The 21,750-nt window shown below is 41.0% G+C and overlaps 1 protein-coding gene across 2 annotated transcripts; it reads left to right on the forward strand.

The window, feature by feature from the left end:
* Nucleotides 1-419: 419 nt before the first annotated feature.
* On the forward strand, nucleotides 420-19,898 carry ABHD16A (abhydrolase domain containing 16A, phospholipase). 2 transcript variants are annotated; one of them, XM_072429634.1, is made up of 20 exons: nucleotides 420-678; nucleotides 3,446-3,502; nucleotides 5,441-5,507; nucleotides 5,817-5,903; nucleotides 6,381-6,466; nucleotides 7,029-7,099; nucleotides 7,817-7,939; nucleotides 8,098-8,212; nucleotides 8,345-8,446; nucleotides 9,046-9,109; nucleotides 9,699-9,748; nucleotides 10,576-10,699; nucleotides 11,797-11,901; nucleotides 12,023-12,086; nucleotides 13,013-13,069; nucleotides 13,147-13,209; nucleotides 13,927-14,003; nucleotides 14,796-14,894; nucleotides 16,587-16,633; nucleotides 18,118-19,898. In XM_072429634.1, the coding sequence occupies exons 1-20, from the start codon at nucleotides 532-534 to the stop codon at nucleotides 18,199-18,201; spliced, it is 1,689 nt and encodes a 562-aa protein (XP_072285735.1). In that variant the 5' UTR covers nucleotides 420-531; the 3' UTR covers nucleotides 18,202-19,898. The 2 variants fall into 2 exon arrangements, with proteins under 2 accessions (XP_072285735.1, XP_072285736.1); XM_072429635.1 differs by lacking the exons at nucleotides 420-678; nucleotides 3,446-3,502 and having other exon boundaries at nucleotides 5,475-5,595.
* The last annotated feature ends 1,852 nt before the right edge of the window (nucleotides 19,899-21,750 follow it).

A 21,750-nucleotide genomic window follows, 5' to 3' on the forward strand; every position in this document is an offset into this window, starting at 1 on the left:
AGACGTTTGTAAGTCAGATGTCCATAACTCGGGGACTAGCTGTATAATGTATCACATGGACTATAGCAGCTGCAAAGATTCCTAATAACCACGCCCAAGGATTCCCGTCCAATCACCATGTAGGGGAGCAATACTGGCCCCAGCCAAGGGGTTGGCTTATCAACGATATACCTTCTGATTGGCCAGGGCACACGCCGATCACTAATGAGCACGGCTTGCAGCAAGGAAGTAAACTTTATATATAATTGATATGCCGGATGTCCAATGAGATGTTCAGGCTCGGTTTTGACAAACCATTTCTTTTGTTGCTCGGTGACAGGGTTTTGAGCCCGCCTTAGCAACACGCCTTCTTCTTCGCCAGCTGTCCAATCGGTGTCATTGTATAGGGAAAATCTTGCCGGCCTCCCTGTCACTGAATGTCCCGCCCTCTTTGGAGTCGCAGTGCTGTGATTGGTCGGGCTGTGTGTTGGAAACGTCAGGACGCCGCTGCTTCGCTCCGCTCTGCTGTGGTCGGTTCCGAGCTGCTGCAGCATGGCGGCCGGCAGGGAGAGCCTGTCACACCGCTGTATCCGGGGAGTGGGGCTGCTCTACCTGTGTATCCGGGGTCCGCGCCTCTACAGAGTCTACCGACAGAACCATGGCCGAGGCCGGGCCCGGGAGGAGGGCGAACCTTCCTGGGTGAGAGGACAGGGGCAATGCCCGGGGGGCCATAGGTGGGGACAGGGCCTGGGTTGTGGCTCTGATATCTCCCAATATCACTAACCAACATATCTGCCACTGCACTGTGCAGCTAATAGGAGCTGTTGTCAGTAGCAACCAGAAGGGTTGGTTGCTATGGGATACAGCTTTAGTCTCATCCTTAATTTATATAAATCATGTGTGCAATGTATTTATTGATTTATATATTAGGGAAATGGGCCAGATATTGGGGAGGCACAGCCAGGAGATCACTTAGAATTGATATGTGCAGCTGACCTCCTCCTAACCTGCACTTCACCTGCTTCAAGCAGGTTTTGTGTTTCCATAGACACAAATGGGAATGTAAAACCTGCATAAGGCAAACAGAATGGCCCCAAAGAGGAGCTGTCATGTTGTCTTACTTGGTGGTGGTCCCCAGGACAAGGGGGGGGGGTGAATTTTCCCAGTGGGGACACAAAAGAGGCAGCAAAAACCTGGCAGAGGCTCTGAGCTTTCCGGACTCCAGAAATAGAGAAAGAAGTCGCTTTCCTGGAGATAAACTTTGCACTTTGCTCTCTGAACCTGTGAATGTCCAATATTCCTTTTCCCAGTCCCTGGATGTACACACAGTGCTGCCCTGTATGGGCGGTGCCATGTGTGCCCTGTATGGAGTGGTGTGGGTGGTGCCATTTGTGCCCCATATGGGTGGTGCCATTTGTGCCCCATATGGGTGGTGCCATTTGTGCCCCATATGGGTGGTGCCATTTGTGCCCCATATGGGTGGTGCCATGTGTGCCCCATATGGGTGGTGTGGGCAATCCCATGTGTGCCCTGTATGGGTCGGTGCCATGTGTGCCCTGTATGGGTCGGTGCCATGTGTGCCCTGTATGGGTCGGTGCCATGTGTGCCCTGTATGGGTGGTGCGGGCAATCCCATGTGTGCCCTGTAGGGGTCGGTGCCATGTGTGCCCTGTAGGGGTCGGTGCCATGTGTGCCCTGTAGGGGTCGGTGCCATGTGTGCCCTGTATGGGTCGATCCCATGTGTGCCCTGTATTGGTGGTGTGGGTGGTCCGGTTTTACCAATGAGGAGTTGCATAAAGTGAAAGTAGGGATTCTGCCTAACACTTGGTGCTCTCTGTGTCATGTGACATTTCTTTACTTTGCTACATTAATCAATTGGATCCTCCAATCACAGCCTTCCATGGTTTCTCTGACCAATAGGAAGGCGGATCTGCCAGGGCTGCGTTGCAAATAATCTGCTCCTGGTCACATGGAGGACCAGGGAGGGGACAGCAGACGTCACGTAATCTGCCCCTAGGAAGGATTTTTAGCTGTCAGGTTGCAGATTCACTTAAAGTGTATATCATGTCAAAGACATTGTCTAGTTTTGTATAAAATGAGGAAGGATTAGAGCTGTGTAAGGCAGAGCTGCGTTAGATTCCCCTCACTTCCTGCTAACAATGGTCTCATCAGACACTCAATGGTCTCATCTCCCTTTTATTCTACCAAGAAAAGTGTTTTTATATCGGCAGGTTTCTGTTGGTGGGTTCACCCCACTTCCTATTTATGTCACAGGACAGGAAGTGGAGGGAAATCTCTCTAAAAGGGTTTGCTGAGACTGTGGTGGTGCCTGATGGGTGCAGCTACAGCCCAGACCCAGCAAACTGCTTCCTATGGAGGAGTCATGGGGGTCACTGAACAAAATGATTTTATAAAATAAATAATAAAATGCGATTGACAACTACAACCTGATAGTTTGAACCCACCAATTGGACGTTTTGCAGATGCCAGTCTGTACACACCCTTCTGGAACACAAAAATCTCTGATAAGGACGGGAATTTTTTTGTTTCCCCTTATTGAACTGGTACAACAAAACTCTGTCAATGATTAAAAAAAAAGCATAATCAAACCATGCAAAAAACTGCAACCGGCAGCTCCTTTATTGCAGGAGGGACAGGTGGTTATAGGTGACGTCCCTTCTGCAATAAGAGAACTGTACCTGCCGGATTGCAGTTTTCTAAATTCACTAACCTGCCCCCATTCATTCGGGGAGGGGGGCGCTGCTATCATTTCTTCTTCTTCCTGGTTTCAATCATCGTGCTCCCTGATTGGCCACACCAGGATGACATCACGTCAGGTGCCTGGGAGTTCATTCTGTCTCTGTAGCAGCAAGGTGCTAAGTACTTCAAGCTTCTTCTTGTGAACTGTTTTTTTTTTTTGACAGAAGAAAACGGATCAGACAGGTATGGGAGTTTTATTGTAGAAGGGACATCACCTGGATCTTTTTGCAATAAATCATTGTCTAAACCCAAAGTGGAAAATCAGTAACAGAGGCAGTAAATATGGGAAGACGAGTCTTCTTCTGCCTTTTAAACCACTCCATATCCCCCCTCTTATTGTGTTACATCCCTCACCTCTTAGATTGTAAGCTCTTCAGGGCAGAGTCCTCTCCTCTTCCTGTGTCACTGTCTGTCATTTGCAACCCTTATTTAATGTACAGTGCTGTGTTATATGTTGGCACCAAATTTCTCCCCAGCCTCTTTTAGCTGGGTTCATTTTCCAGTAACCATTCGGCTGTTTTTGGGTGGTTCCTGATGATTTGGGTCACAATTCAGGGGCTGCCACCTACCCACAGCTTCTTCCCAACCAGCCTAAAATAATTTCTGGGATGAACACTGGTTGGCGCTATAAAAATCCTGTTATTAATAATAATATTGATTGTGAGGGTTTCTATACACTAACAAACTCTGCTTTCTGTCTCCATCAGGAATCATTCTATCAGCCCAAAGCGCTGGAAAAGCATACAGATAGCATCTTGGCTTGGGTAAGTTCAATACTTTTTATTAGAAAGGGAAATTTTATTTCCGGTATGCTTTGTTACTTTATGTTTAGGAAAGATATGAACCTGGTGTCAGCTTCCTATAGTTCCTGTACAGCAGAGTTTAGAGAAGGAGAGAGAGAAGTGGCACAAGGAGCAGATGAGGTATGCGGCAGTGGAAGATATTAGAGAGCAATGACCGAGAGAGGAGCTCATTGCTCCGCTGCTTCTCCTTTCACTGAGCAATATTTGAAATGTTACCGAACTGTAGCTGAGAAAGATTAGATCCCCTTCTCATTCCGGGCATAGCAGTGTAAGGGTTACGTACACACGTCAGATGATTCTCATCCAATAATCATCTCAGGGCTGATCTTGGACCCCTGCTGCACACACTGGACTCTATAAAATATCCTCTTTTGTGTTCACTAATAAAATTAGTTTCTTTCCTCTTCATTTCCTATTGTGACAGCTGTGCACTTCTGACAATTGTCATTGTTTTATTAGGAGACCTGTAGAGAAATACATAGAATTCACCACCAATGAATTTCAGAGAGTTCGGCTGGGGAATAATTTATAGGCCTGTGCGGCTAGGAGGCGGGACCAGGTGGAAAATTTAAAATACTAGGTATTTTACTTAGTATTCATGCCCCCAGGGAGGTTAAAGCTCTCCAGGACCGGAGAGGATAGAATATCATGGGAGAACCTGGGGGATTCGATATACCTGGTATAGATTTCTTTAAAATATTTTGCAGTTTTTGGCACCTGTTTTCAGTCCTGGACCATATTTATCTCAGGGTGTGCACATTCACAGGAATTTCTGGTTTCATTGTAAACCTGTAATGTTGAAACAATTATATAAATGGCTTCATATAAAATATACTGAGCAATGAATCTTAATTTCAGCGTTTTCTGTAAGAATATACACAGCCAAATCATCACAGGTGCAGCCCATTATTGTATAAGATACATAACTGGATAAATAGTGATTACCCGTGTGCAAGTATAGGGGTGACCCCAAACATAGAAACCCCGATGTGTCTTCGGCTGTCAGTAAATGTACCTCAGTTATCTATCAGTTCTTTGTCAGGTTTGCTGACTGCACTGCCTGATACTGACACCGCTGTGCTGTTTTTATTTGCATTCATCCTACTGGTATATGAGCAGTGTATGCTGCATTCACCTTTCCCTGTTTGTAGCGAATTTGTGTAGCAGCATTGTCACTCCATAGACAGAGTTGACATGTACACACATCAGATGGCATGTAAGCACAACCATTTGTCTCCGGTGAGTACAGCAATCACCCAACATGATGATGTGATACCTCACACCTGATCCATGAATGACACTGTTCTCCCCAGACCCTTTTAGCTGGGTGCACCTCCTGGAACTTTTCAGTAACAACCCGACTGTTTTTGGGTGGTTAAGGAAAAGTTGGGTCCTAATACAGAGACCACCACCCACCTACAGCTTTCTCCCACTCAAAAAAAAAAAAATTGGGAGAATATTGAACGATGATCGGGAACAATCGCTATGCAAGACCAGGGAGGAGATCTCGCTCTCCTGTCCTTAACTTACAACAGTACGGGTGCTGTTTGCACAGTGCTTCTTCATTTGGCACTGGAAACAATAATGAAAGATCATTTACGGAGATGTAAAATTATTGCATGCATGCAGCCATACTCTAAAAAATGTTTGCAAGGTCTGTTCCTTCTTATTTAGGAAAGGCACCCGGCAAGCTTATAGTTTGTCACAACTCCTGTAATTATCACTTGCTGCTGGCAAGTTGGGCCATAATGTGAATGTGGAGAAATACGTGAATGCTATGAAATAACAAAAAATTCATATCTTGAATACCACTAAAAGGGAAATTACAGAATAAAATCTTTTCTGTGTTGGTGGTTTATTAGGATTTGCTTTACATTTTTTCTTCTCTTTCTGTTCCAGGTGTCTGTCCTTTGGACCATTTCCTACTATTCCTCCCCACTTGCTGCCTTTTACATGTACAGAAAAGGTAACTGGGACCAAGGATTGGTTCAATTTTATGTTCTCATCACGGAAAGAGATTTATAAAACTGCACGTGAACCACACCTCTTAGATTGTAAGCTCTTCTCCTCCTCCTGTGTCACTGTCTGTATCTGTCATTTGCAACCCCTATTTAACGTACAGCTCTGTGTAATATGTTGGCACTATATAAATCCTGTTTATTAATAATGTCAATTGTAACACACCAGTTTATTTTTATTTGGTTGGACAAAACAAACCCCCACACTGTGGGAAAACTGCACAGCTTGTTTGCTGATGATTTACTGTTTGTTGTAGGACATATGAGCATCACCAGGCTGGTACTCCTGGGACAGTACGGCATGACGCTACTTTTCCTGCTGGCGGGGGTGGCGTGCCTCAGAGGTGAGAGACTTAAGAGATGGAAAATCTGTGTTCATTAGATTAAGGTTTGGTTTGATAGCTCTATGGAACCTGCACAGGCAGATCTTCCCCCACCTTGGCCCAGATTGACAATCCAATCTCCTCTTCAAGCTATAGCTGTTACTAAACTAAGTAAATTTTGTTCCAGTGCCAGAGGATCTATTTTTTGGAGCATATTGGTAATGTGACTTTGAAATGTCATAGTAAAAGCTTGGCTAGAAAGGTAAACTCTTACAGCACTGCAATGCAAGCCATGGATCTCCTTTTAAATCTGTAAAAAACAGCTGTATCTAAAACTGCACAACACCTAAAATGACAGCACCACTGTTTTTAATGTTTTTAATGTACTTTGTTTTAATGTACTTTGTAATGTACTGTTGTTTTTAATGTACCACTGTTTTTAATGTTTTTAATGTACTTTGTTGCCTTTTTTTTTTATTTTATTTCTTTTATTTTCAGGTTTGGGAAGATGGACCAACCCTCAGTATATTCAGTTCATAAGCATCTTACAGAGCACCAGGATGGATAACTGTCCCGAAAACAAGGTGATTCACTTCAGTAGAAGCCCTGCCACTTAGTGTTGTCTATTCCACAATTAAAGCTGCACTACTTGCCTTGTTCCTGGTGCATGTAGTAATTGCTTTCCACCATTAGATATCTTGAGCTTTTCAGGGTCAAAGACACTCAATGTGGAGGTAAAGCAGACCTTCTAAAAAAAAGACGATGGAAACCGCCATTGCTGTACCAATTTTAAAAACCCAGAAAACCCTTCTATTGCTAACAGCAACGTAATAAAGTACAAAAGCCTTAGGATTCATTTGTGGATAGAAAAATGCCTTTGAGGCACCTATAACATTTCTTAGGCATATGGAATGGTATATATTTTAAATATCTTTACATACACAATATCATTAGCAATGGGTTTCTAGTTTTGACGGAAAACGTAAGCGCTTTTTGTTTATTTGGTCATTTTTTTTTGTACTATATTATTGTAAGACATTTTTGCCAGGTGTAGATTTTGTATACCAGAAACATGCAGTCATGTGTAAGTTCTGGAAGCCAGGAGGTCATGTGACACCAACCTGACTCTGCTTGTTTCATTTACAGAAGCTGCTTTCCAATTACAACTTTGACTTTCGCAGTTGGCCAGTGGATTTCCGATCAGATGAGACAAACAGGTATGACGTTAGGAAACAGAAAGGAGCAGACAAATGTATTTGTAGGGAAAAACTAAGGGCTTTAGCAGTCACCTCTGCTTTTGGGTAACTATAGGGACAATGGGCCTGATTTATTAAAGCTCTCCAAGGTTGGAGAAAATACACTTTTATCAGTATTGCTGGGTGATTCAGCAAACCTGGAATGGATCTAGTCCAGGATTCAAAACATTTGCTAGCGAATGACTTTAATGAAATCTATTCCTGGTTTGCTGGATCACCCAGCTTCACTGATGAAAGTGTACCCTCTCCAGCCTTGGGGAGCTTTAATAAATCAGGGCCAAAGTGAGAATTGTGAGGATATGCTTTAAAATGTAGAGCAAAAATACAACTGCTCATAGTAACTTCAGTGTTTTAGCCATATTGCTCATTACTTATGAAGGTTCTGCTTACTGAAGTGCTGCACAGAGGTTGTGTTACAACATTCCGCACTTTCATTCAATGCTTACTGATAGAAGAGGATGGGATCTCTTCGTAGTTGCTGATAGGGGCAGCAGAGCAAGCGATTTCCTTGACATTAGAGAGCAGATTTACAAATCCATATGTGACTATGTATTTGGGTTGACCGCTGCTACTAAAGTTGATGAGGGAGGGGGGCATTAAACAACACCAAGAGTGAAGTTGTCATATTATACTTGCATTGATTCTTTTTTTCCCATCTCTCCCTACCTACCTGTGTAGTAAAGATGAGAAGACCTCAAAGACCTCAGGCGGGGTGTCGTTGCTGAAGCTAGAGCCCCGAACACGGGGAGCTGGAGACAGCCTTTTACAGAGGGTGCAGAAACTTCCATGTCAGATAACCAGGTAATGTCTTTGTCTTGCTGAGAAATACCACCATTAATATTTCTAAAGCTGCATGGCTACACATTTCCCATCACCTCTTGTGTAGTGAGACAGCAATATTTATAATAATATATAATTTAATCTGTGTTGGTAAGATTAAAAGCTGTTTATTTTTGTAGCTATATTGTAGCCCACTCATTCGGTAGAAGGATGCTGTACCCCGGCTCTGTGTACCTCTTACAGAAGGCTCTCATGCCCATGTTATTGCAGGGTCAGGCTCGTCTGGTGGAAGAGGTGAGACTGAAATGTGTAATACGTGTCTGCCCTTTTGGTGTCCTCTGCACCATCAGTCTCCTGATTGTATTACCACTGCTGTACTACCTTCAGTTTAGCAAGATCAATATTGTTCTATGTCTCTGATTACAGTATCAAGGGAAGCGTGCCAAGCTGCTAGCATGTGACGGCAATGAAATAGACACCATATTTGTAGACCGAAGAAACTTTGAGGGCGGCAACGGGTCAAAGCTGGTAGGAGCGAAACATAGTGACTTTAATGTTAAATTAAAGGTTTACCTCATCTAGTTTTCTCTACCTGTACTAATTAGTGAAGAGACTTTTAGTACCTTTAACCATTTTTTGACATGACTGAAGCAAAGGTAATGGTGGTTACCTAAGTATTTGACATATAAATATATATATAAAATACTTTTTATGGAAATTAGGTTAAGACCATAAAAAGGTGTCCTTAAAGTAATATTGTCATGAATGAAATGTCTGGGCTGCCATTGTTGGCTATCTGAAGATAATGCACTTGGATGACACTAATGGAAGCAAATTCTTGTTTTACAACAATCAATAATCTCTCCAACTTTGGAGAACTTTGGGACTTTTTAGGCAAAAAAACAATTTTTCTTCCACAAACAAGTGATTGTACTGAATCAAGACAGTTAGTGGTGATATTATAGTATAGCATTGGGAAGTTAGAGAACTGTATTATGAAAGCTTTACTTATATCCTAGAGAATTCCTGTTTGGTAGGGTGACTGGCTTTTCTAAAGTCACATGTTGTAAATGTTATCTTGATTTTTCTGTTATGTTGTTTAACCTTTTGCTTTTCCCATTGGACAGGTTATCTGCTGTGAGGGAAATGCAGGTTTCTATGAGGTTGGCTGTGTTTCTACTCCTCTGGAAGGTTAGAGAGCTCTTTATCAGTCTAGAGTAATTCTGTTTGTTGTATTTGTTGGGAAATGTTTCCAAAAGAAGGTACACCTGTGTGGGCAAGTTAAGTGTGAATTCCGATTGGTCAAGTTTCTTCCCAACAAAGCCAAATCTGTGCCATCTGTTGCCTGTAGCATTTTCTTGTAAGCCAATGGCTGCTTCTGCTGATGAATCCACCAGTGCGTGGGTCCTTGATGCCCTAGGCACATAATTTAATTTTAAAATGTCATTATAGCTGACATAGTGATCACATTATCCAGAACAACTGTCACTGGTTCCCACTTGTCCTTATGAACCTGATCTGTCTGTGACAGCAAGGATTGAAATCCGCCAATTGTTTTAGGTGTCTTGACTGGTGACTCTCAAGGGGAGGTAAAGTAATAATGAATTCCAAGCACCAGGCTTTATTCTAGATACAGGATAACACCCCTTGCAGGTAGAAATCATGTAATTATTAATATGTGAAACAAAATTATATTATTTTTCATAGAAAGAGATCCATTAAAATATAACCTGAAATCTCAGCACTCCATGAGCTCTGATAGAATTTTTTTTTCTTTCAGCTGGCTATTCTGTCCTTGGTTGGAATCATCCTGGATTTGCAGGCAGCACAGTAAGTTTGCGATTTTATGTTAAGGGAAGTGTTAAGTCTGATCCATACATCATATGCCAATCCAATGACATAAAGAGGGTAGACTAATAGGTGTGGGGAGAAGCGGCTGGATGAGGATCTAGCCACAAAATATGAATGGCCCTGTCTCCATTTCAGTAGAGTAGAGGAGCCTGTACAACTATGCAAGACTAAACGTAAGGCTGGAGGTCAGCTTTATTATGTATTGTAAGCTGTTGAAAACTTTTATGTATAGAGTAAAAAGAACAGCTAAAAAAACACACATGGGTTGTAACCTTTCTGGGGGGGGGGGGGCTTCTTTAGATATTGTTTAACAGTTTATTGGTAGTTCTCTACATTGACAGTTTTTACTCGGAGACATTCAATCATATTACTTTAGTCTTAAACTGCACAGGAAATACTTAACGAGTCAGCAGTGTGGGGTTCTTGCCAATAACTGGTTAATTTTACTGTTCTGCTAAGGAGTCTTTTAGGAACAGAGTTTGGGATAGTAAGGGTATCTTGTCTTTGAAAAATAAAGCTAAAAAGAAAATATCACTTTTGCATAACAAATATTCTAATTGCTACAAAAGCCATTTTGTTTTTAACTCTTGCCTTCCTGTTCCTGTTAAAGTAATTTATTTGCTGTATGGCCAGGAGATATTAAATCCGGTGGTGGTAATGAGTGCAGACTCTCCTATATATCAGTCATTCCATTAAAGTACATTATAAGGCAAAACTTTGACGTCCTTTAGACCAGTTTACAGATATTGTAGCATTGTATATGGTTTATCTAGAGGTGATTACCAGTTGTCCTCTTTGTTCCGCAGGGTGTCCCTTTTCCTCAGAATGAAGCAAATGCAATGGATGTTGTAATCCAGTATGCCATGTATAGGCTCAATTTCAAAATGCAAGACATCATTGTTTACGCCTGGTCTATCGGTGGCTTTACAGGTATGAAAGGGGCTGGAAAACATTAGAGAATAAAAGATTTAAAACTAAAAAATAAACCATAATGTGAGAAAATAATTTGTACTTCTCCTAATGCCATCAATCACCTGTTTCTATCACTGCCAAGGAATCTTCAATCTTCAGTGTAACCCACTTCCAGGTGTATCAAATACCCAGTCCCATGCTGTGTTCTTTGGTTCTTTTTGTAATCCTTCTGCAGTCTGTAGTGTTGTACTCAGGAACTACAGAACAAAATGGGATTCAGGCATTCAACAAACCTAGAAGTGTCAGATTCTGGACATTCTTCCACCAATACCAGGTTTTCAGTACTGCCTAGGGCAGCAGAATGTTTGGGCATAAGCTTCTGGACTTTGTCTAATTTTTTAGGTATCAAGGTTGCTTCAAAAGAGTGGGCTTGGTATTGCTGGTCTAACAGAAGACCCAATGTAATAAATTGTAAGTCTGGTAATTATGTTTGTTACCATGTGAAAGCCAAAATCTACTTGCTTTGGGCAACAAAAAAGTAACTAAAACCTTTATGGGAACAAAATACTATAAAATGCTAAAGAGATCATCTTGATATAAATATGCTTATTAATGTGTAATGTTGTAAAACCCTTCTCCTTTCCATAGCAGTAATTCCATTATTATCAGGGCAGCCATATTTGAGTATTATATACACAGACTTTGTCTACCGTTTTGCAGTGGTGTACAGTGATTGTGCTTTACTGCTGCTATTCTTGTGCTGTGTGGCTAATAAATCCTCAATTATTGAGAGTGATATTCACAGTAAATGCCCAATGCTAGACCTGCCTTTAGTGACCAATCTGTACATCTCTATAGTTGAAATTTTGCATTGCAGTAATATTAGAAGATTTAGAACCCTTTGAAATTGATGTCCAGGGCATTACTGAGTTAAGAGACACCCCCAGTGTCCAGGGCCATTATAAAATGAGTTTAGAGCTGGTGGGTTGAATAACTTATAAGCACTACAAAGACAGCTATGGCTATAAGGTCGGTGTTCTGAAAAAAAAAAAACAGCTGTTAGTTGGAGTTCAGTTATACCAGAAAAGGTAATTAGCCTCCTCTTTTTTCTACAGCCACATGGGCTTGTATGTCCTATCCAGATATCAGCGCCCTCGTCCTTGATGCCTCCTTTGATGACCTGGTTCCTCTGGCCCTAAAAGTGATGCCGGAAAGCTGGCGTAAGTAACTGTTATCTGTGTCTGTTAGTGTTCATCATTCTGGCTCTGTGATTTGTAAAAAAAATAAAAAAAAGTTGTGTTTTCTTTCTCTAGTTCTAATATCAAGCTTTCTATCATACAGGAGGTCTGGTAACCAGAACAGTCCGAAAGTATCTAAACCTGAACAATGCAGAGCAGCTGTGCAGGTACCAATTATAAATGTGTTTTCTCAAAGCCAAGACAGGTGAAGATTTTCAAGTCCTAGCACATTGACTGTTGGGTTACATCCAAAACATTGCTACTGTGCTAAAGTGAAACAAATAGAACAAACCTATGAAAAGGAAAATTGTGCAGGCCTGGTCAGTTGCAGTCTCAAACCTGCAGGCTTAATAAATTAACCTTTGTCTATGTAGGTTTACAATGAGGCATATACTTACCTGCACTCAAGTGATACGACATCACAGGCACTTTCTAGTACATCATTACTCATTCTTTTCATTTCAGCATCATCAGCCCTCTTGTTTGGCCAGCCTAGCATGAAGTAACTTGAGCACATACACACTTGCCAGAATTGTACACTTATCCACAGCCTATTGTCGACGCAAATATATTGCAAACAGGAAGGTAGGAAGTCTTCAGACATGTTTAAAAAAAACTTTCTCTTCACTACTTTCTGGAAAACAGCTTTACTTCCACTTTAATGCCCCTCTTTCCAAGCAGCACATACTTGTCACCTGTTCTTTATTCCTTTTTTCAGTGCTAGAAGTGCTATCCTGTGTAAGGTCAAAGCATTGTCAAAACTTTTAGTCAAAACTAAGCCAGTCATTAAGTACCAGCCCTATCACATGTTCCTTACCATGAATTACCATATAGTTGTGACTGTCCCAGTTTGGTTGTACAGACAGCTGCCATACAGGGAGTGCTGAATAGCTATATTAGTCATTTTTCCAGTTATCACTTACACAGATCTGACCACCTCCATGTGCCTACACTAGGTTAATCACAGGTACAAGTGCTGTCATTTAAGAGGTGATTTTAAAGTGATTCTGTTTCTTTGTACAGCATACCAGTTCTTCTGGTTGTCAGAAGTTACTGTTACTGATGGCTCCTTATTTTTTTTCTCCTCTGAAAGGTATCAGGGTCCAGTCCTGTTGATCAGAAGAACAAATGATGAAATTATCACAACCACGTGAGTATAAAACACAGAGTTAAGCATAATAATGATATCTAAATATGGCTACCTAATTGGCTTGCTCTTCTTCACAGAAGCCCAGATGACATTTCATCGAATCGGGGGAATGACCTCCTCCTCTATTTGCTGCAGAGCCGGTAAGGAAGACCTGCCACGAAAATGTAAAGAAATACAGCAGGAAACAGTTATGTTCAGTGTCCATACATTGAGACATTGGGAACCTATTGGGTCCTGCAACATAGGAGGTGACGTGTTAAAGGAGCAGGATTCAGGGCTGGCATGCCTCTCCTTGCTTGGCAAGTAGCTGAGCTGGAGCAAGCATGCAGACTGTATGATATCCACTATATGCAAATGTTTTTTTGAGTCATTGCCTGAATAAAAAATCAAGCAAGTATTAAAACAACTGTACCATAGCACACAGTTCTAAAACAAGTTGGCAAAGGCAGTTCTCAATTACCTAACCTAAATTGGTTAATACATTAGGACTGACATAGTATTCAGGATTCTGACTTTTTGTTGCTCTAGTGTTTCTGAATAATACAACTCACACTAGAAGATGCTCCTTCACTAGGCACAAGTATTTTCCCAAGAGCTATGGGACCTCTTCAGTTCCCATGGATTTACCCAGAGGGGTACTTCCGCTCCTTCGCTATAGTTCTGCAGGCAAGTTCAGTTGGATATTATTGTAGCTGATAACAGTGTATTACTGCCCATTAAAGGGTGTGATGCTTCCCAGGAAGGTTTGTGTACTATTTGATGGTAGTAAATGCTGATAATTTGATTCTTATCTTTTTTTTTTTTTAGGAGATTCTCATTTTTGTCTTTGTTTTTCTTATTTGTCTTCCTATCATCAGTTATCCCAATGTGATGACAGAAGAAGGTCGGAGGGCTGTAAAAATGTGGCTTTCAGCTGCCACCCCAGAACAAGAAGGTAAATCACTGTCTTTATGTTCACCCTATAGCCTGGTTCTGGATAGAGTAGGAAGCACTCTGCCAGGCTTTTACTACCATCTGTGTTGGGTTCAAAAGTGTTCTCCCTCCTATTATATTCTTTTTAGGAACAACGGCTTGTTGATCCTGCTAGTGAAGTCTACTTAACACACTTCTTATGATGCTGTGTCAATGATGCCATGCTGCTTTTGAATTCAGAACAGAGTTGTCATCTTATTGTAGTGACAAGACAGCAGAGAGATTCACAAGCCTGTAATTTGTCTATTAGTAACCTCCATCCCTAGTTGTGCCCACTTCTTTCTCTCTGATACTGAAACCGCCTAAGCCTAACTTGGAGCTATGATGTCTTAGGCGATTTAGGACATGTAAAGTCTTTCATAGAAGAGCTTATATTTGTACTATAAACTGGTGTCACAGGAAGAGAAAGTAAGCGGAATTCTCCCCAATGTGGGCATAGCAACCCAGAGGCTCCAAACGTTTCCTAATGTACATAATCCTAGAATATAAAAGGTTTTGGCTGGATATTCTGGTGCTGCTTCTGCAGTAATGTTTCAGAACTTGCTTGTCTTGTCTCTTGCTATCATTCTCATCTTTTAGTTAGACTTAGTTAACAACCAACAAATATTATTTTTAAAGATTTTGCAGACTTTACTGCCTGCGTATGAGGTGGTGGCCACTAGTTTGCAAAGCTGATGACTGTAATAGCCAGATGTGAATAGCATCATATATGTTTTTAAAATTACAAGTTTACTGTACACTTTTTTTCATACAGCCTCTATATTAAGCCAGTATGGAGTAGAAGAGGATTGGTGTGTTTCCGTCCTTCAATCATATAAAGCAGAGAACTCGGCACTATTTCCGTGGTCCGTAGGTGAGTCCCAAAAACACTTATATAATCAGGGTTTCCTCCTGCGATCAAAATCAGGACCTTGCTCCCTTCTAGAAGTTCTAGGCTGACCGTTTCCCTGGGGGCAGACCTGAGCTCTAGGAAAGTGTGGTGCTAGCCTAGGAAGACTGGCAGCATCTAACGGTGAAGTACTGGGGGACTGTATACTAAAAATGAATATTGCAGCTGCCTTTTACTTTAGCTGTTCTATACACTATACACAAGTAAAAGTTCTGCTTGAATATAAACCAAATTAATTCAAAGCAGTCAGTCGATATTATGGAAAAGTTATTGCAAATAACTGGGCTTTATTTCAGTATTGTCAAAGGCAATGTGTGATACTTCCCCCACCTCCTAGATTGTAAGCTCTTTGAGGCAGGGTCCTCTCCTCCTTCTGTATCTGTCTCATTTGCAACCTCTATTTATGTCCAGCGCTGCGTAATGAGTTGGCTTTATATAAATACTGTTTATTACAATTTATTAACAATTTGCATGGAAATTTATTTTTTATTGTAGGCTGTAATTCTTAGGCATAACTCACAGATAATAATTACATTTTATAATAAACTTTAGATAACAAAACAGAAAAATCTATTAAAAACAAGGTAAGTGGGTTTTTTTTTTTTTTTTTTTTAAAAGCGACCCCGAGTGTGACTCGGGGAAAATCACTTTTTGCAGGTAAAATCCACCCCAAGTCACACTCAGGAATACCACTTGGGGGGTTTATAATAATAAGGGCAGTTTTATAGGAAGCTCTACCTCTGAACTGATTCATCCTATGGCATCCAGTCTCTCAGAGCCGAATGAAAAGATCAGGAGAGTTTACTACAATCTGAAAAATATTTACTAGGAAAAGAAAATGTGCTGGTTGGACCTCACCCTGCTCAAAGTTCTGATGGATTAGGAACCTTCTACAGAAAACGTTTGTCCAATTTGTAGGCACCATCAACAGAAAGCTAGCTTATGTACCTTGGTTACAGCGATTGTAATAACCCTTGCTCCAAAAAAAAACAAATTGTAGACCACACTTTAGCAAAACAGACCACATTCTAATGTTGCCATAACTTTTCAATGGTTATTACAAAATAAACCCTGCACACCCCCATAGCCACAGAACTTTATTGGGGTATGGTGACCAAGAGCAAGTTAGTCCACTATATCAGCGGTCACCAACCTTTCGGACCTCACGGACCCCTAAATTCATAATTTTAAATCCAGAGGACCATTAATAATTTTTTAAAAAGATAAATACATTGTAAAATAATGATCTCCCTAAAGGTACCTGACAAGGACTGTGGAGGCTCTGATTCATTGATCATCTCACGGTTAAGTGAAGTATTGCAATTGTTACTATTATCATTAGTTGTATTATCCTTGGCATGACTAAAGATTTCCTCGCGGACCACTGGTTGGTGACCACTGCTTTATATAACCATAGAAAAGGAAACGTAATATAGGTTATGGGGTATGGTATACTATGGGGATGTAGTGTATGGGGAATTGAAAGATTCCATCACAGGCCTTCCCTACTATATTGTTACTGAAACATGCATTGGCACATTCAACTTTACGGTGGGTTTATATATGAGAAACCTCAGTTATTACACTGTATGCAAATGTAATATTACACAGTGTACTAATGATGGTCTTTTTTTGTTTTGTTTTTTTTTTGTTTAGGAGAGGAGATGAGCGTAGAAGGAAGACAGCAGCTGGCTCTGTATCTTGTATGTATTAATTTGCCATATTTCTTTCTGAAATACCCCACAGTTGCTAAAGTTTTTTTGTGGCCGCTCACTAATATGGCAAATTTCATGTTGTTGTCTGTCTGTCATACTGAGCCTCTGACCCAGTGCATAAATAGGAAATTCTGAATGTGAATGTTTCATGTAATGTTTGGAACGCGTATTAGTTTCACGTCATTCAGAATTATTTGATGGGTGCATTTGATCTGCTCTTGACCCGCTCCTGCCCTGCATTTCACCTGCTTTAAGTAGTGTGTGATGCAAAGAGCTCAGGTCACGGGCCATTAAACTTACCCATGCTATATCTATAAAAGAATACATGTGCATAGAGACCTTCAAAGCCCTTCATTGCTCCCACTCTCTGTGTCACAGCTCTCTAGCAACCCCTAAAACGCAGTCTAAAAAACACTGTAAACATTGATTTTACATTTGAAGTCTGAATTTCATGACCTTTGATGCTCAGATACACTAACATGATCATTTTTATATTGGTAGTGCTTTTGCAGCTGTGATACTTTGATTGTTAGAAAGCTGTGATGGGTGACAGCATAGAATGGGTCACTTTATGTTTGTGCTGCCAGAACTTAAAAATTAAAATGAAATAATCTCTAAATTTGGGACAATTTTATTTGTTTCAGGCAAGATCTATAGTTATACTTTTTATATGGTATACCTCATGAGCAATCACACCTACACAGCATTGCATATAGAAACCTCTAAAATTGAGTCTAGAATTGTGAAGCCAGTCCTTGATGAGTTTGGTGTGGAGGAACAAGAGTGGCCTGAGTTGGCTTCGTTTTGGCTTTACTGTACACCTTTGGGATGAATTGCACCTCCATCAGTACCCTACTTTATGCCTTAGTTTTGAATGGGGTGTCATGGTCAGGTGACTGTAGATTTTTGGCCATATATTGTAGCTTATGTTTTAAGCTAACCTATCACTGAAATAGAAAGTATACTTAAGCTGGCAGGGCCCTTTCCCCAGATCACTTGTTATATGGAGGTGTAAAAAGTACCTGGAAAATATAAAGTTATTCTTATCCTACTTACCTAGTCTTCTGTCCTGCCACGTGGCAAGCATGACCTTCCCCCTCTTCTGGGTAGATTCCTGTGTAATGCAGGGGAAATCTCACTGTTGCCATGACCTGGATTTTCTTCTCATGAGATTTCACCTGCTTTGCATTTCAAAGGACTCAACCCAGAATGATGGTGACTTTATACCCAGGAATGCAGAAAACGTGGGTAAGGTATAATCCTAACTCTATCCTATTTTTCCTATTTCCTTTTTTTTCTCCTGTTAGAGCAAACTGTACCAGGGTTTTTTTTGCCTTCCTCTGGATCAACTATATCCATAGGGTTTTATAGCTGGGATATGTTTATTTCCATAGTGGTTGAACTTGATGCACTTATGTCTTTTTTCAACCTGACTTACTATGTAACTATAACAAGCTTTGCTCTCTCCTCAGGCACAGAAACATCTGAGAAGCTTTGAAGCCACACACTGTACTCCTCTCCCTGCTAGCGCCTTCCACATGCCCTGGACAGTATAATAACCTTGGAGCCTCTATCATCCACACACACTGATTTCTCTGGATTATACCCAACGCTGTTCTAATCCCATTCTCTGCTCCTCGTGAACGGCAGCTAACACCAATGAAATAAAGATGGTCGCCTCTCCACCCAACTCTCATACCTCCTTGGACGTTTTTTTTTTTTCCAATGGACTTTTGGTAAGGGTATAAAAATACCCTGCAACTAGAATTTCAAAAGCCGCTATTAAAATGTGAATACTGCTTGTATAACTAGTTTGTCACTGTCATGGCATGGAGCTAAACCACTAGCGTCTTGAAAGTCTTCATGGAAGTCACCGCCATGCCACCGGTTTTAGTTTGAATTCTCATTTTAGAAATCTAATACGGGCAAATGCTGCAATGAAATGCCAGTAATATGCAATAGGATCTGTTTTGTGTTATTGTACTGTCATACCTGCTACATGTTTGTTTCCACCAGCTGTCATCCAGCTACTGAGTGGGTCTTGCATGCTGTATGTAGGTTCTTTTTAAAGATTTTACTGTTATTTTTTGTAGGTGTGTGAGCTGCCTGCACTGTTAGCATAACGGATCAGAATCTGTCCTGCGGCTGCACCAGCAGAGCTAACACTTTACACAGCACAGTCTCTCCCAACACACTAATGATCGGTGGAAGGGAATTTGCTTCAGAAGATAGCTGGGCAGTTACTGTGTAGTTTTGAGAAAAAAAAAAACACACACACAATGCACAGATTACTGCTTTGCCCCCACAGGAGAGGTAATTGGTTCTGGAAGATTTCTGAATTGCTGAAGTATTGTGCAGCCAATGGCTTCTGAATAAGCTAGGACTAAATTACAAAAGTGTAAAAATTAAATTGTACATGGCAAATTCTCAGGTTTATCTCCCATATTTCATAAATCGGGTTTGCTTTGGTTTAGATTGAAATCTAATACTTTATTTGGGCATATTAACAAACCTATGAGCCGCACACTCACGACCTAAGTTATCCTCCTGGTATGTCTGCCATCAGAGCTCAGGCTTAGGCTTTGATGCAGTGCCAGAGGAAGAGAGTGAAGTCTCCTTAGTATGCGTAAAAAGTCAATCAATGGTCACGGTTGCACTCTCAAACTCTGCTGCCATGGCAAGACCCCTTTATTCTGTAATTAGGGGCTGTGTGGATCATAAGTCCAGCTGAACTGTTCCCACTTATAAGCATTTCCCCTCCTTTGTACGTATCTGATTGTTTAGGTATTCGTCACTCTGCCACTCTTGCTGGGTTTTACAATTCCACTCAGAAATACTCCACAACAAAACTGCCTCTGCTGTGAGTTTATACTCAGCCATCCAGCATAGAGCCACTTCCATCCACCACCTGAACTAATGGCTGCGTGTTAACATTTACCATGAAAGTGCTGCCAGGACAGACACAGGAGAGGGAAGAAAGTGATGTGGGAAATGTCCCAGAGCAGCACTGTGCAGTCACTTACAGCTACTATTTTACCACTCAGTCACAATAAATGTATTTAATCAGTTGTTCTGGGTGACTACACTTTGCTCTCTGTCTTCATGTGTCATCCCGTCTACCATTTCACATGCGTCTCATATTTCTTTATATGATGTGAGAGTTTTATGTTTTACTCTCGGTGAACCCATGTGCATGTTGTCATTGTTTGGTGGTTATAGATTATTTTTAATAAATTCCTAGCTGTTCTTTCCACTACAAGCCTTGTGTGTGTTGGATATGAAAGATGAGTGCAGGCTGGGTCATACGTCACCTTATTTTGTTGGAATTGAAGTTTGCTTTAGAGGTAGAATGATGGACTTATTTAGACACAGAGCAGCCACTCATCATCCAGAATCATTACATCCAGTAAGTTGCTGCCACTTACTATGCATTCAAGACTGTAAAAGAATGCTAAATATCAGATTGACATGTAGAACACCATGGGTCTTATTACATAAGGCTCTCCAAGGCTGGAAAGGATACACTTTCATCAGAGAAGCTGGGTGATCCAGCAAACCTGGAATGGATCTGGTCCAGAATTTAAAACATTTACTAACAAACCTGGAATGGATTTCTTAAGTCATTTGATGTTAGTAAATGTTTTCAATTTTGGACCAGATCCATTGCAGGTTTGCTGGATCACCCAGCTTCACTGATGAAATTGCATCCTCTCCAGCCTTGGAGAGCTTTATTAAATCAGGGCCCCATGTGTCACTGTGGAGCCCTCTGGGCTCAGCCTTTACATAGCCTCATGGCTTCTGTGCAAGTAACCCCCAACTTGGCTCGTCACAAATGCTTCCGCCTGCTATAGCTCTGGCATTTGCTTGTAGAATGATGGTGGAAGGTGGTTTAATCTCAGCTTGTGTAAAGTCAATTGGTACAGCCCAGGCCTAGCATCCAAGGCATACTCGCCAGGCCACAGTCCTGTGAAGATTGGCATGACAAGGTTACTGTAGTCTGGCATTGTTACCTTAAAAATAGCTAAATCGTGGTCAGGTTACCATTGTTTGTAAAGCTGGCACAAGTTTACCAGCAGTGATGATCTCCTGTGATTTTGTATTTTCCGCATTTTGCTCAGAAGTGTAAAGATTATCTATATACCTTTATTTTTACACCTGCCATCTCCCACTCCATGGCATGGCTCCCCTTACTACAGGTACTCTTAAGTGGAAAAAAAGTGAACATAGCGAGCACAAGCGAGCAGAAAATGACACACAGAGCTTAGTGTATACTTACTTGCAGTCTGATACCTGTCTGTCTGTGCAGCCCCTTGGCTTGGAAGGTTGACATTCACTTTCATGGTCCCAGAACAAAGATGTCACAGCTTTACCATTACCGTTGTGGGTACAAAGAGGCAATATGATACACATGAACACAGTGCTTCTTTAAGGTGGCAACCTCGTGACAGGTTCTCTTAAAATACCATCCAAAGAAAATATAAAGTCCACTCCCTTCTGCAGGTATTCCAAGAAAAAGTATGCCTGGTATACCAGTTTTGACCACATGATGTCCTCAGTTACCATTCCACTCCCAATGGAATGTGTGAGCTGATTACTCAAGCTGTAACCACATCAAGGCTGCCCTGGATGAACTATATCATTAATAAAAAGTATTTATATAGCGGCAACATATTACACAGTACTGTACAGTAAACTATACACCTCTGAGGATGGGTGTGAGCCTATAATCAACTTACATAATGAGTTTAATAAAGGTAATTCAAACATACTGCAATGTATTGCAATACTTGGAACTGCATTCAGTTACTGTACCAAGCAAAGAACATTTTCTGCAAGTACAGGAAAATACCTGTTGTCCTTACATATATCTAAATATTGCAGTATGCATCCCTTTACATGACATGTAATTATATTATTATACAACATTATTATTATTATTATTAATAATAAACAGTGCCAACAATAAAATAGGAACATGTTTAAAGGGAATGTTTATGTAAGAACCCCTTATTAATGGTCACAGCAGAGCTGGGAGCTCCTTACAGAGATCTCACTAATATATGACAATGGCAGTAAAAAACATAAAAGAAATTCTTCCTATCCAG

The sequence above is a fragment of the Pyxicephalus adspersus genome, chromosome Z, assembly GCF_032062135.1.
Source record: "Pyxicephalus adspersus chromosome Z, UCB_Pads_2.0, whole genome shotgun sequence".
Taxonomy (NCBI): domain Eukaryota; kingdom Metazoa; phylum Chordata; class Amphibia; order Anura; family Pyxicephalidae; genus Pyxicephalus; species Pyxicephalus adspersus.